The following is a 12054-nucleotide window of genomic DNA, read 5'->3' on the forward strand; positions in this document are numbered from 1 at the left end:
CTTCCCTCTTTCCGTCCTCCCGTCCATCCGTCCACCAGAGCCTCACTCACTCCCCCCTTCTACGCTGCCAATCTAGCCACGCTGGCGTCTGTCTATCGAACAACTGTATGTTCGCTCCTTCCTCGCTTGCACACCTGCATGTATTTATACATAGGTCAGACCAGACCATGCCATACCAGGTCAGGCAGGGCTAAGCTACTCTCTCGATTTCCATCTACATCTACATTTACATCTACGCGTGGTGGGGCGTGCGTGCGTTGGCTGCATTGGCTGCGGTGGGAGCGTGGTAAGTGTTGGTAGTGTTGGGAGCAAGACTCCCCAGCTCTGGCTATCCATCCCCCGGGAGGGAGAGGTACAGGTGAGATACCCACTACAATTGCCTAGTATACTGTATATACTACACTATAGTCCATAGGCTACACTACATCCACCCCATCAGCCCATCCTTTCCCAGCATCCCCGCCATATCGTCCGTATATCTAGCTCCCAAGGATCCAAATCCAAACCAACTACCCTAGTGTGTATCCCGGCATCCGCCAATCAATCACCTATATACAGCACCAACCCAAACCAAGCCAAGTGAGTGAAATATCACAAGCACTCATCCCTTAGTCTTCGATATAGATTCAGATATCATTAATTCGTATGTGTGCGTATATACAATACACCAATAAAAAAGAGTCTCCCGGAGCTATTTTTCTCCGTCCCGGGCTCCTCCTCGTAGTATCCTCATATGCTCGATACGTATCCTTCCAGCATTACATATCGCTCGTTTTGGGAATGCATACACACGCTTGCTTGCTTGCTTGCTGAACCTTCCCTCGAAGAAACAGGGGGAATCAAATCATCGTGCCGTCCCTTGATAATTAGAAAGAAAAGAAAGGGGATATCACCACCCCATCGGATGCCAGATGCCAGCTTTTCCTCCTCCTCCTCCTCCTCCTTTTGCTCTCCAGCGACTCCTGGTTAATCCCGATTAATAACGCGCAAGCTCCGCCGCGGATTCAGCAGCACGCCCCTCGTGCCCCAGAACACCGGCTCCTGCCCCGCGAGCAGATCGTCCGTCGAGCTGCCCACACTGCTCCGCCGCCCCAGCGCATCCACCCCGCCTACTCCTGCCGCTCCTCCCGCCGCTCCCGCCGCAGCAGCTCCGCGTATACTGCCCGCCAGCCCTCCTCCAGCCCGCTCGTCGCTCGTCCGGATATTGCTGCCCGCCTCGCTGGACCGCGTGGCCAGCATGTCGCGCTGGGCGCGCTCGCTCGAGTTCTTCCCGCTGGACGCGATGGCGCTGGCGCCCTGCGGCGCAAAGGGGTCGTTCTTCTCGTTCTGCGCGCCGCGCGCGGCCATCATGGCGGCGTGCTGCTTCCAGATCTTGACCTGCTTGCGGTAGATCCAGGCGCAGAAGGCGAAGTAGGCGGCAACGAGGAAGAAGACGCCTGCGATGACGCCCGCGACGATGGCGCCGACGTTGGGGCCTGAGGAGCCGCTGCTGCCGCTGCCGCCGCCGCCGCCGATGGTCTGCGTGATGGTGGCGCCGTTGGGGCCTGTGACGGTGTATGTCATGGGCGTGCCGGTTTTGAATGGCCCGTCGGTGGGGGACTGGATGGGCGCGGTGAGGGTGGCGCCGCCGGTTTCTTTGCCGCCGATGACGGATTGCACGGGCGCGGGCACGGCGTAGCCGTAGCTGCCCTCGAGGCCTGCTTTGGCGTCGAAGCCGCGCTGGTTGGCTTGCTGCGCGAGCGGGTTCCCCTGGCTGCCTTCGCTGCCGTCCCAGGCCTTGAGCGCGTTGTCGCCCGTGAGTGCCGTGAACTGGTCGCTCCATTGCAGGCTGGACATGTTGAAGACGTAGATACCGGGCGACTCGCAGCCGAGATCTTTGCCGACGTAGCCGCCGATGACGATCATTTGGCTGTCCCAGACGTGGCAGGAGTGGCCGGCGCGGGCGTAGGGGACGCTCTGTGTCGACTGATCGACCTCGATCCAGACGAAGGAGGGAATAGAGAGGATCCACATGTCGTCGTACTGGGTTTGGTTCCCGTAGGGAATGAGGTTCTGGCCGCCGAACATGTAGACGTTGTAGGAGGAGCCGCTGTCATGGGTTAGTATGGAATGATGAGAAAGGGACGGATGCAGGAACGTGAGGCTTACTCTGCTGCGGCTGCGACTACGGCGCAAGGGTTCACACGGTATTTGGGCATGGTTCCGGAGGTGCTTTGCTTGTACCAGGTCGATTTGGCGATGTCATATACGTCGATAACGTTCATTTGCGCCTAAGCCCAATAGTTAGAATACTGCCCAGTCCATAATTGCGGATGAAGCTTACAAAGGTGGAGTTATCTCCACCGGTCAGACCGAGCAAAATGCCCTCGTCTCCGAAGCCGGGAATATAGACGAGGATCCCGTCGGCGCGTTCAGGAAACGAACCGGTGTCTTGAATGCCACCTTCAGTAATGTTGCGGTACACACCATCCTGACCGGCCGTCTTCCCGTCCCCAAGGCTGTCGACAGCTTCGTTGGAATACCCCGGGAACGTAAATTCCAGCAGGCTCTTCAAGTAGATTCTCGCAATCTGGTTGCTCCAGCCCTCGGTTGTAAATGTATCCAGATGGCCGCCGAAGAACCACCCACGGCCCAGGTTAGCCACGCTGAAGCCTGCGCCCTCAGCAGCGCGCTGAATAGACTGTCCGTCCCCCTCTGCATTGTCGCCTGCAGAGCTCTTCGGGTCCGTGTGCTCTATCCACTGCTTGTTCCCGATGTTGTATTCCCACATTGAGTTCGCGGTCGGGCTCTCGGCGGGATCTTCGGAGAATTCGCCACCGTAGAGGTAGAGCGACGAGTGCGAATTCCATAGATAGCCGAGCGAGACGGCAGGTGGACCGGAGGGGATGGGTTGGCCGGTGAGAGACGGCTGGGCGATTTGCCACGACTTCGTCAGGTCAAGAGTGAGGAAGTCGTTTGCTGTAGCGCAATGTTAGATACCAATGCCTGTTATTGAAATCAAGGCAAGTATACTCACTCCAGGTGTTGCTAGTTTGCGACGCGTCGGTAATCGTGCGGAAGCCGTACATGTACAGCGTTCCGTTAACAACGGCAGCTGTGCGTGGTCAGTCCCATACCTCGCATCAATGAGTAAGAACCTGACTTACATTGGCCGGCCCACCTCTTGCAAACCTCCGTAGGGGAATCTTCTCGCTTCGCAAGGTTCGAGTAGCTTGTATACTCAATCGTTTCTCGTGGAATGACCCCGCCTTTGACGCCGACTGGCGATATGGTGCTGATCTGAACGATCGGCAACATCAAGGCGAGTGTAACCACCAATATCCCTAGGCGATACATTTTGGACAAGGCGAGGTTCTGCCGGGGCAGCGACGGCTCGACTGAATCGGTGTCCTCGACGTCCGACTCAGAGGCAGATTCCCAGTCGTCTTCCTTTGTCTGCCGTTCCTCCTCCCTCTCGTCGAAAATCTCATTCTGGCTTCGGAACCTCACAGTTCTCGCTGGTCTCAATCGCCTCGGGCTCGGATCGGAAATCAGAATAGGCGCAGGCGCAGGCGCGGGGCTGCGCTCTCTCCGCACTGTCTCTTCGTCCACAAGTCCAACTTCCATGAAGACGGACTTCCGGCGTCCGGGCGCCCGGAGAGCGGGTTGGGGTCGCGTTCGCTCCATCGTTGGGTCGAATGCGCCCTTGTCGAGGTCGCGCGTCGCGTAGTTAATGCTTTGAAGACGGTGTGTCTGTATGACGTGCGGTAGAAAACTGGGATCGGGGCTTATATGCCGAATTGAGCTGTATTATAGGCAGAATGATACGGGGGCCGGGTGGCGGGACAAGCAAGAGGGTTCTGTGGCTAGAAAATGTAAAGCAATTCGGGTGCTTCGCTGTGAAAGGCGGGAATCAATGGCGAGGCAATGCAGCACAAGGCTTTGCGGTGATGGCGAGAGCTGAGCGAGAAAAGGAACAGAGTGACTTTGACAGGTGCGACGTGAGGATGGGGGAACCCCGTCGATAAGCAGATTGGCTTCCCCCATCCCGACTTGTGCTGTCCCGTCGGGAGCAGGATGAAGGCAAAGGCACGTCATGAGGCTGCCCGGACTGGCAGTGATCACTCCATCGCGATTTTGGCTAGAGGCGCATGACAGGGGGCGGCATTGGCTGAAGCCCGTGCCCAGCCGTCACCCCGGACTTTAGAGCATGACGCGGGCCAAGACATGGAGGAATGAGAGTCAGAACAAGGCGCCGGCAAATCAAGCTCCCGCGACGATGCTAGAATTTCCCTGGCAGCGCGTTGGCGCTCGTTCACTCCGCGGATGCGCTTTGTTGGTGTTTGTGTGCTGGGGGCTCTTGCCCGTTCATTATTCAACACTGCCCCGCTCCTCAGCGGCCGATAAATGCGCTGCGGGCACCAAGCCAAACAGAGCACACAGTCGATATTCGTGTGTCGTACTCGGAAGCCAGGCCCCTCACCTGATGATTAGTGGTGCTCTGCGACTTCCGCATAGAGAAACCGTTTAGTGTAGCCTTTATTGATGCCGTGACCTGTTCTATTTATTGCGCCCGGCGCCTCAACTTCGCGAACCTCGAAGCGAGGCCAGGCGAGCGGCGGTGCTATGTGGCGCCTGTGGCGCGGGTCCTTCAAACCTCAACCTCGGATTCTGGACCGCATGTGCCTATCACCTTGCCGGCTTGCAAAGCTGTTGAGCCGGGGCCCTGGGATTCCCTTCTCGGTTGGCAGCCGAGTGGCACGTCCAGATCGCCCGCTGTGTTCCATCGGCCTGCCCCTTGCCGTTAGGGTGACCGCGAATGATGCTGTGAGCAACAGTCGAAAGAACCTTAAAGGAACGTGCTCCGTTCTCTCCTCCGCTCTCGCAACTTATCCATGCGCTGGATAGTAGGCACATCCTAACAATGCATAACGGTCCGCTCAACCAACTGAAACCTCCGAGTTGGAGCCCCCGCGCAGCTGCGTATGCTTTTCACGTGCCGTCACCCACGGCGGCTCTCCGTCGTCGTTGAACTCGGCCCATTGGAAAAAGGAGCACCCGTCCTGGCCTGGAACATAGTTTGTATGACACATCCACATGTACCTGCCTCGACTCTCTTTCTTCTTCGTCACGCACCGCAGCACCGTCGGCACACCACACTTGCACTTTGGCGTAAACCTGGGATGGAGGTTTTCCTTGTAGCATCGATACGTGATGTTGAGGCGCTTGTTCTTCGCCAGGGGATGAGGGTCGATCGCCTGTGCTGGGGCAATTGAGTGCTTCCACTCCTCTTGCATTTCTGCATGCATAACGAGCAGTGAGTTGTGCGGCAGATGGATCGATATCTGCCCTTGAGCGTCGGCGAGGGAGTCGTCCTCTTTGCGGTGTTGGTCGTCCTCGGCAACGATCTTGCGGACACGGAACTCGCGAGCTACGCCGAGGCTCAGACTCCCAATGATCGCGCGTGGCCCTAAGTATGTAAGCTGGTCGGAATGGTATCCCACGCACTCTTTGGGGCCGTCGTAGCAGTTGACGAAGGCGGTGTTGGCTTTCCAGCGCCCTGGGGATTGGTATTTGAGCTTCTTGCCTTCGGGATAGAAGTCCCGTATCCTGCGTTCGATTTCGCGGTTGACGGCATCCTCGACCTTTGGACAAGCCCTGAGCATCTCCGGCGTACTTTGTCGGACATCGTCCACCTTTCGGCCATCGTAGATGTACTCAGTCTTCTGCCTTTCGGCCTCAGCCAGACTGTTGACGTAGAAACAGAATGTATGCGGACTTTTGACGACCTTGTCGAATAGCTTGAACTCCAGGCAGGAATATGTGGGCGCCTCGTTGAGCAGTTCCTGGAGCAGGGCGTCCGCTTCTTGAGGCGACAGGAAATTGTGGATGATGGAGCAAGGCGTATGTGCTTCGATGTCTTCAGGGCTGTACAGGTAGAGTGTCTTGCCCTTCTTAACTAGAGGTTTCGTCGTCGAGCCGCGCTCTGCTGGATTAATGCGGTAGGACGAGAGAGACGACTGGTGTCCTAGGCCAGAAGAGGCGGGCCGCTTTCTGGGAGAAAGCGCCCTACTGTGAGCGAGAACCTCGGATGCCTGCTCAACGGCTCCGTCGGAGGCGAGAAGAGCCTCAAGCAACGTTGCCTCGTCAAGATTCGGATGAAGCGATGCCAACATGGCTAGCTTGAAGTCTGTCGATTCCTCTTCTGCGGGGTCTTCGTGCGTTGCTGTGAGAGCCGGCGACGTGGGCTCTTGCTGTGGCGCCTCCAGTCGGCGGCGCTTGCGTGACACGAAGGCATCCATGCTGCACTCTGGCGGTGTTGAGCACATGCATGGCGCAAGAGAAAGGATGGGGTAGCGCTGGAGTGGTTGAGCTGAAGCGCGGGCGCCTGAACGCGCTTTCGCCAAAGCACGTGAATTGAAAGTGGCCCCCGCATGCAGCAAGGTGCCGCAAGCGAGGCGGATGGGGGAAAGCCTCGGCCATATACACGTCGTCACCGAGCAAGATGCTGCTCGACACCTCTCGCCCCGCCAACGCTCTGCGAACGATGGTGTGGACAGAGAACATACTGGTTGGCGCGCCGTAGAGTCCTATCATACCATACCTAGCCAACCCTCTGCTGTGCCGCGCCTACACGACTCCACGATGCTCGAATTCCGGACGCAGGGCTACAACGGCTACAGCGTCAAGTACTCGCCCTTCTTCGACTCGCGCATTGCCGTCGCCGCGTCGGCGAACTTCGGGCTCGTGGGCAATGGCCGGATATACATACTCGGCCTGACGCCGAACGGCATTGTCGCGGAGAAATGGTGCGCGAATCCATTACAATAAGACCTTCACCTGTATCACATGCATGCAGTACTGACAAAGGTTATCCAGGTTTGACACCCAAGACTCGCTCTTCGACACAACGTGGTCAGAATCGCACGAGAACCAGCTGCTCACCGCAGGCGGCGACGGCTCTGTCAAGCTCTTCGACATCACCCTCGCGCAATACCCCGTCCAGTCGTGGCAAGAACACGCACGCGAGGTCTTCGCCGTGCACTGGAACCTCGTCGCCAAAGACACCTTCCTGTCAAGTAGTTGGGACGGCACAATCAAGATCTGGAATCCAAACGCGACCGCCAGTCTGACGACGCTGCCCATCCACTCGTGCACCTACTCTGCCGCATTCAGCCCGCACAGTCCCAGCATCCTCAGCAGCGTCAGCTCAGATTCGCACTTGAGAATCTTCGACCTCCGCACTCCAGCATCCGCGTCGAACCACCTCACGCTCAATATCCCCATGCACACCCCGCCGAAGGCCCGCATGGGGGTCCCGGCCCCGGTTGGCATCCCTCCCTCCGAAGCGCTCACGCACGATTGGAACAAATACCGCGACAGCATCATCGCCACAGGAGGAGTCGACCGCCTCATCCGCACCTTCGACATCCGCGCACCGGGCGCCGGCCCCATCGCCGTCCTTCCAGGCCACGAATACGCTGTCCGCCGGATAACATGGTCGCCCCATCTCTCAGACATCTTGCTGAGCGCGAGCTATGACATGACGTGCCGGGTGTGGACCGACGGCAGCGCTATGGGGGTAGGCCAAGTGAAGCAGGAAAACATGCTCGAAGACCCCATGGTCCACGGAGGCGGCAGGGAGTTGGGCAGGATGGGACGGCACACCGAGTTTGTCACGGGCGTGGACTGGTGTCTGTTCGGTGCTGAGGGCTGGTGCGCGAGCACGGGTTGGGACGAACGGGTGCTGGTCTGGGATTGCAGGGCCATCATGCAATGACCTTTATGAGCGAATATGACTTGGCGGCATCTTGCATGTATTTATGGCGTTGCGAAAAGTTATTAGGTATACCACGATCTGAGGACATCGATCCATGACTGGAAGCTCCCAGGGTAAGTGTGCTCATGCTGCGTTTTCGTACCCTAAGCATGGCCGCCTGCATATACGTTCAAGGGCACTTTGAACTTTCGTCTTTTCTGTGCGTGTACGTCGGCGCAAGGACATTGAAAGCGGCGTTACGGCGTCTGCGACTACCGACCTCTAGGCTTCGTATTTCGCATCGCAGCCCGACCTACAGCAAACATCATCCGCAGCGGTAGGATAATATCCCTCTCATGTCTCTTCTCCTCTTCTTCTCAGATACTTCTTGCTCATTTCTTGCCCTAACAAAAGCGGGCTCGGCCTGTCCGTGGCAACCTCCCTTTTCGTTTATATAAAGCTGTTGTGCTTGTATTTCACATTAACGTCTTCTATGCATGTAACCTCTCCATCCTCCGGGGACCTCGAGCTTGAAGAAACCGCCGCGAACTTTCCACCATTTCACTGTTGAGTTACTCCATACCGGTATCAGGTAATCCCTTATCGTCGCCTGGAAGGGAACCGCCGAGCAGGCCAGCTCTCCAAAGCAAATAATTGCAAACACTCCAGAATCTCCACACCATGGCCCTCAGCTATCTCTCCGCCAAACTCTCCATCCTCCCTCGACTCTTTCAGCCCAGCTACGATGCCATATTCTCCACCCTCCCCTTCTCCCAACGCTGGCGCCTCCTCCTCCTGCAACCCATCAACCTCCTCGCCGCCCTCCTCACAGCCCCCTACTGGCTCTTCAACAACCGCTACTCCGTACTCTACATCCCAACCCGCAGCGGCACCCAGCGCTGCCTGCTCTTCCAGCCGCCCGTTTCCAAACCCCGAAAGCAAAAGAAGGAGAAGGAGGAGGAGGACAAGCCAAGACCCCTCCACATCGACCTCCACGGCGGCGCCTTCATCGGCGGCTCCCCCGAGCAAGGCGCAAGATGGTGCGCATATCTGAGCGACAACACGGGCGCGGTGGTCGTAAGTTGCAGCTACCGCGTCGCGCCGCGCCACGTGTTCCCCGCCGCGCACGACGACGTCGACGATGTAGTGTCCTGGGTCCTGGACCACGCTGCTGCGGAACTCAACGCTGATCCAAACCTGCTCACCGTCGGCGGCGCTTCTGTTGGCGCAAACCTCGCGCTCAGCGTGGCCCAGTATCTGCTCCATCGCCGCTCTGTATCGTCCCCGCCTACCACGCTCACGTACACGGCAACAGCGAAAGGACTCCTCGCCTTCTGCGCCCCCGTTGACTTCCGCCTCCCGCCCGAAGAAAAACCACGCCCGCCCAACTTCCCCACCCGCGATCCGCTTTCTTTCCTCATGCCGCTGTATGACGCCTACGCCGGGGGCCCGACGCGCCAGCGCGCCTGGGACGATGCGCGCTTGAATAGCTTTCTTGCGGGTAGGGAGATGTTGCCGCGGGATGTGCTGTTTGTGGCTGCGGGCGTGGATATTTTGCTGGATGAGCAGGTGAGGTTTGTGGAGAGGGTTAGGGCGGAGGGGGAGGGGGAGGGGGTGGAGATGAGGGTTTGGGAGCGCGGGTTTCATGGGTGGTTGGAGTGTGAGTGTTTATTTCATTTCTTGATGTTGGTGGTGGTGGTGTTAGAAAGGGGAGTTGGACTGGACTGAGCTAATCTGATGAACAGTGCCGAAGTTCGTGCTAGAGAAGGAAAGGATGGAGGCGTTTGAGACCAGTGTGGCGTTTATCAAGAGGGTGCATCGGAAGTATGGCTTTGACTTTGATGTTGGGAAGAGAGTCGATTGAGTGTAGACGATGCTACTAGCTATCTGTCTGGCGTGGTTATTTTGCTGGCGTTTTCGGATTCGATCGAGATACCCTTCTCAATGAACGTCAGAGTAAACCGGTTTCTCCTCAAAGAAACGCCTCTTCAAACTACTAGAACAAAGCCAGCAGGAACAAACCCCCGCTCCCTCCGACCACGTCTTCTTCAAAACGCTACCCTTCTATCTAAACCTCCCTCCTCCATTTGTCAACCCAACACCGCCACTCCCGCCCCTCCACCACCAACACCACCACGATGCCAACATCATCCCCCTCACCTCCAAACCCAAACCCAAACCCCTGGACCGCCCGCCTCCGCCCCCGCCCCAACCGCCCTATAACCCCACACCCCCCGCCCAGCAGCAGCACTTCGGCCTCCAAAAAACCACACCCGCAAGCCAAACCCAAACCAACCTGGTCCAAAACCCTCGCCCCCGCCTCCGCCGCATACCAGCAAGCGCGTCAGCGCCAGCGCAAGCGGAGACGCAAGACTGGAAGTGTGCGGTTTACGAGGGCGAAAGGGAAAGGGAAAGGGAAATCTAAATCCAAAGCGAGGAGCGCACGGGCGAGCGAGGGCAAAGCGGCAAAGGGGGGCGCTTCTGCTTTTGGTGGGGTTGCGGAGAAGAGGGGGAGAGAGGAGGGGGAGGAGGAGGTGAAGAGGGTGGAGGAGGAGTAGGTGCAACGAAGTAAGGTGGTAAGGCGTGGGCGGGTAGCGCTGTCGCGGAGGGGATGGCGGTGCGTGGGTAGCGTTTAGAGGAAGGCTGGATAGGGCGGTCGAGGATTGGAGGAAGGAAGGAGGTATCACTGTGAGTGACGGAGACGATTCTGGACGGCGATGCCGTGGGGTAGAAGGAATTTGAATGCGTAGAAGCACGCACGACGGTAGATATTTGCTGAAGACTAGAGGACAGAGGAAAGGTCGCTCGCCCGCTCGTTGGGGTTTCATTTTCATACAGGTGAATACATAGACGTACATATGCTACAAAGGCCCTTCATCATGTCCTAGAGCAGCCTTGCTCATGACGGCTTCTCGAACTCGGCTTTTCCGTGCCGGATGGTGGCGTACCGGACTGTGGTGCCATCTGCATCCTGCGATGCAAGGCGTGTCTGTGTCGGGGTGCCTGCCGAGATTTCCTTGATCTCTTCCTTGATCTTCCTCGTCACTGCGTCTTGGACGGCGCCAGGCGGACTCTCGGCTATTTCGTTGACGTCCTTGAGCGTGAGGACGTCGCTGATGCGGGACGCGCGGGACTGGAGGAGCATAGTTGTTGGGCCCTCGAAGCGGAGGAAGAGCTGACGGTGCGGTTAGTCGAGAGTATTGAGGAAGATGGGTCTGGACTTACTCTATCGCCCCATATTGATCTCCGGAGCCACGTCTTCACGGTGTGGTATATTGTGGCTAGTGTTCTCCATGTCGCCGTTTGGCTCATGACCCTGAAGAACTTGACGTTCTGGACTAAGGACCCGAAACCGAGATCTGGGACTTGGAACCGGAGATTGGAAGATTTGAAGCGGAAGGGGAGAGGTGGAGTGGAGGAGGTAGTGTATGCTACGACATTGCTGCTGCGTGTGAGCTTTTGGATTGAAACGACGAAGGTAGAATGCATACCTTGGATGCGCAATATAGCTCTCGCCAGCCTTCAGTTGGACCTGATATATCTGCCCGCTGCCCACCAGCGCGAGCAGCCCCCGTCCGGTGACATAGGTGTTGCCCCAGTTCGCTACTCCAAGCTTGACATTATACTGTGGCTTGAGAGACAGCGTCTGTCCTGACCATGCAAGAAGCGCTTGCCGCTGCGCTATGATCCAGTCCTGCCTTCCATCCAGATGCACAGTAACGATTGAAGATATGGGCGATTTGGTGGATATGAGAGCCGTGACGGGGCCTGTAGAGGACACCTTCTGGTAGAGGAACGGGATGCCGACGGGCGCGCGTCGGAACGGCTCGAGGAAGGAAAGAGTCGAGAGTGTGCTTTCGGCCTTGCCGCTGAGGCCGACTAATGTCCCGCGGCGGGTATAGAGGTTCTGCGAGGCGGCGAGGGAGACGGAGAGGAGGGAGAAGGGCGAGCCGACGACTTCGAAGCGCGCATCTGGGCCTGTAAGCTTCCATTCGTATCAATTGAGCAAGAAAGTGCACCTGGAGAAGGAATTGGCGTCGCCGAGGGGCTCACATCCGCCTGCTGGTCCAGCACCGGCTCGGTGGAGACATTCGTTGCCGTGATGTTAATGCATCGGGCCGCAATTGGCGTCCGCCGCACGAGGCCGGCGGATGTGCGACGGGCGAGGCACCTCCAGGGCGAGGCAGCCGGACGGAGCATGGCTGTGCCTACGGATGGGCGTTCATCAGAGTGCGGTTGTGCCTGGCGCAGACTTGCGGGAGATTCGCGGTGATGCAAGCCGGCGTTCAGCCCTATCGGGTGCAAACAGGCCAAAC

The 12054-nt window shown here is 57.9% G+C and overlaps 6 protein-coding genes across 6 annotated transcripts; 3 read left to right on the top strand and 3 right to left on the bottom strand.

Moving 5' to 3' along the window:
- Positions 1 to 788: 788 nt before the first annotated feature.
- BU26DRAFT_544913 (uncharacterized protein) lies at positions 789 to 4073 on the bottom strand. Its single transcript, XM_033831761.1, has 5 exons — positions 3147 to 4073; positions 3017 to 3094; positions 2324 to 2958; positions 2149 to 2270; positions 789 to 2089 (listed from the first exon to the last, which is right to left on the bottom strand). The coding sequence occupies exons 1-5, from the start codon at positions 3664 to 3666 to the stop codon at positions 967 to 969; spliced, it is 2478 nt and encodes an 825-aa protein (XP_033675688.1). The 5' UTR covers positions 3667 to 4073; the 3' UTR covers positions 789 to 966.
- Positions 4074 to 4515: 442 nt separating this feature from the next.
- Positions 4516 to 6343, bottom strand: BU26DRAFT_525907 (uncharacterized protein). Its single transcript, XM_033830617.1, has one exon. It carries the CDS (start codon positions 6279 to 6281, stop codon positions 4920 to 4922), a length of 1362 nt encoding a protein of 453 aa, XP_033675689.1. The 5' UTR covers positions 6282 to 6343; the 3' UTR covers positions 4516 to 4919.
- Positions 6344 to 6474: 131 nt separating this feature from the next.
- On the top strand, positions 6475 to 7871 carry BU26DRAFT_497713 (WD40 repeat-like protein). Its single transcript, XM_033826302.1, has 2 exons — positions 6475 to 6788; positions 6859 to 7871. Exons 1-2 carry the CDS (start codon positions 6625 to 6627, stop codon positions 7757 to 7759), a joined length of 1065 nt encoding a protein of 354 aa, XP_033675690.1. The 5' UTR covers positions 6475 to 6624; the 3' UTR covers positions 7760 to 7871.
- A 218-nt stretch (positions 7872 to 8089) lies between these two features.
- On the top strand, positions 8090 to 9702 carry BU26DRAFT_205562 (alpha/beta-hydrolase). Its single transcript, XM_033820587.1, has 2 exons — positions 8090 to 9398; positions 9484 to 9702. The coding sequence occupies exons 1-2, from the start codon at positions 8420 to 8422 to the stop codon at positions 9600 to 9602; spliced, it is 1098 nt and encodes a 365-aa protein (XP_033675691.1). The 5' UTR covers positions 8090 to 8419; the 3' UTR covers positions 9603 to 9702.
- A 174-nt stretch (positions 9703 to 9876) lies between these two features.
- On the top strand, positions 9877 to 10296 carry BU26DRAFT_572622 (uncharacterized protein; the record flags this gene model as incomplete). Its single annotated transcript, XM_033834250.1, has 1 exon — positions 9877 to 10296. The coding sequence occupies one exon, from the start codon at positions 9877 to 9879 to the stop codon at positions 10294 to 10296; it is 420 nt and encodes a 139-aa protein (XP_033675692.1).
- A 341-nt stretch (positions 10297 to 10637) lies between these two features.
- BU26DRAFT_535825 (uncharacterized protein) lies at positions 10638 to 11938 on the bottom strand (the record flags this gene model as incomplete). Its single annotated transcript, XM_033831311.1, has 4 exons — positions 10638 to 10913; positions 10964 to 11180; positions 11230 to 11710; positions 11758 to 11938. The coding sequence occupies 4 exons, from the start codon at positions 11936 to 11938 to the stop codon at positions 10638 to 10640; spliced, it is 1155 nt and encodes a 384-aa protein (XP_033675693.1).
- Between the last annotated feature and the right edge of the window lie 116 nt (positions 11939 to 12054).

Source organism: Trematosphaeria pertusa, assembly GCF_010094035.1.
Source record: "Trematosphaeria pertusa strain CBS 122368 unplaced genomic scaffold BU26scaffold_28, whole genome shotgun sequence".
Taxonomy (NCBI): domain Eukaryota; kingdom Fungi; phylum Ascomycota; class Dothideomycetes; order Pleosporales; family Trematosphaeriaceae; genus Trematosphaeria; species Trematosphaeria pertusa.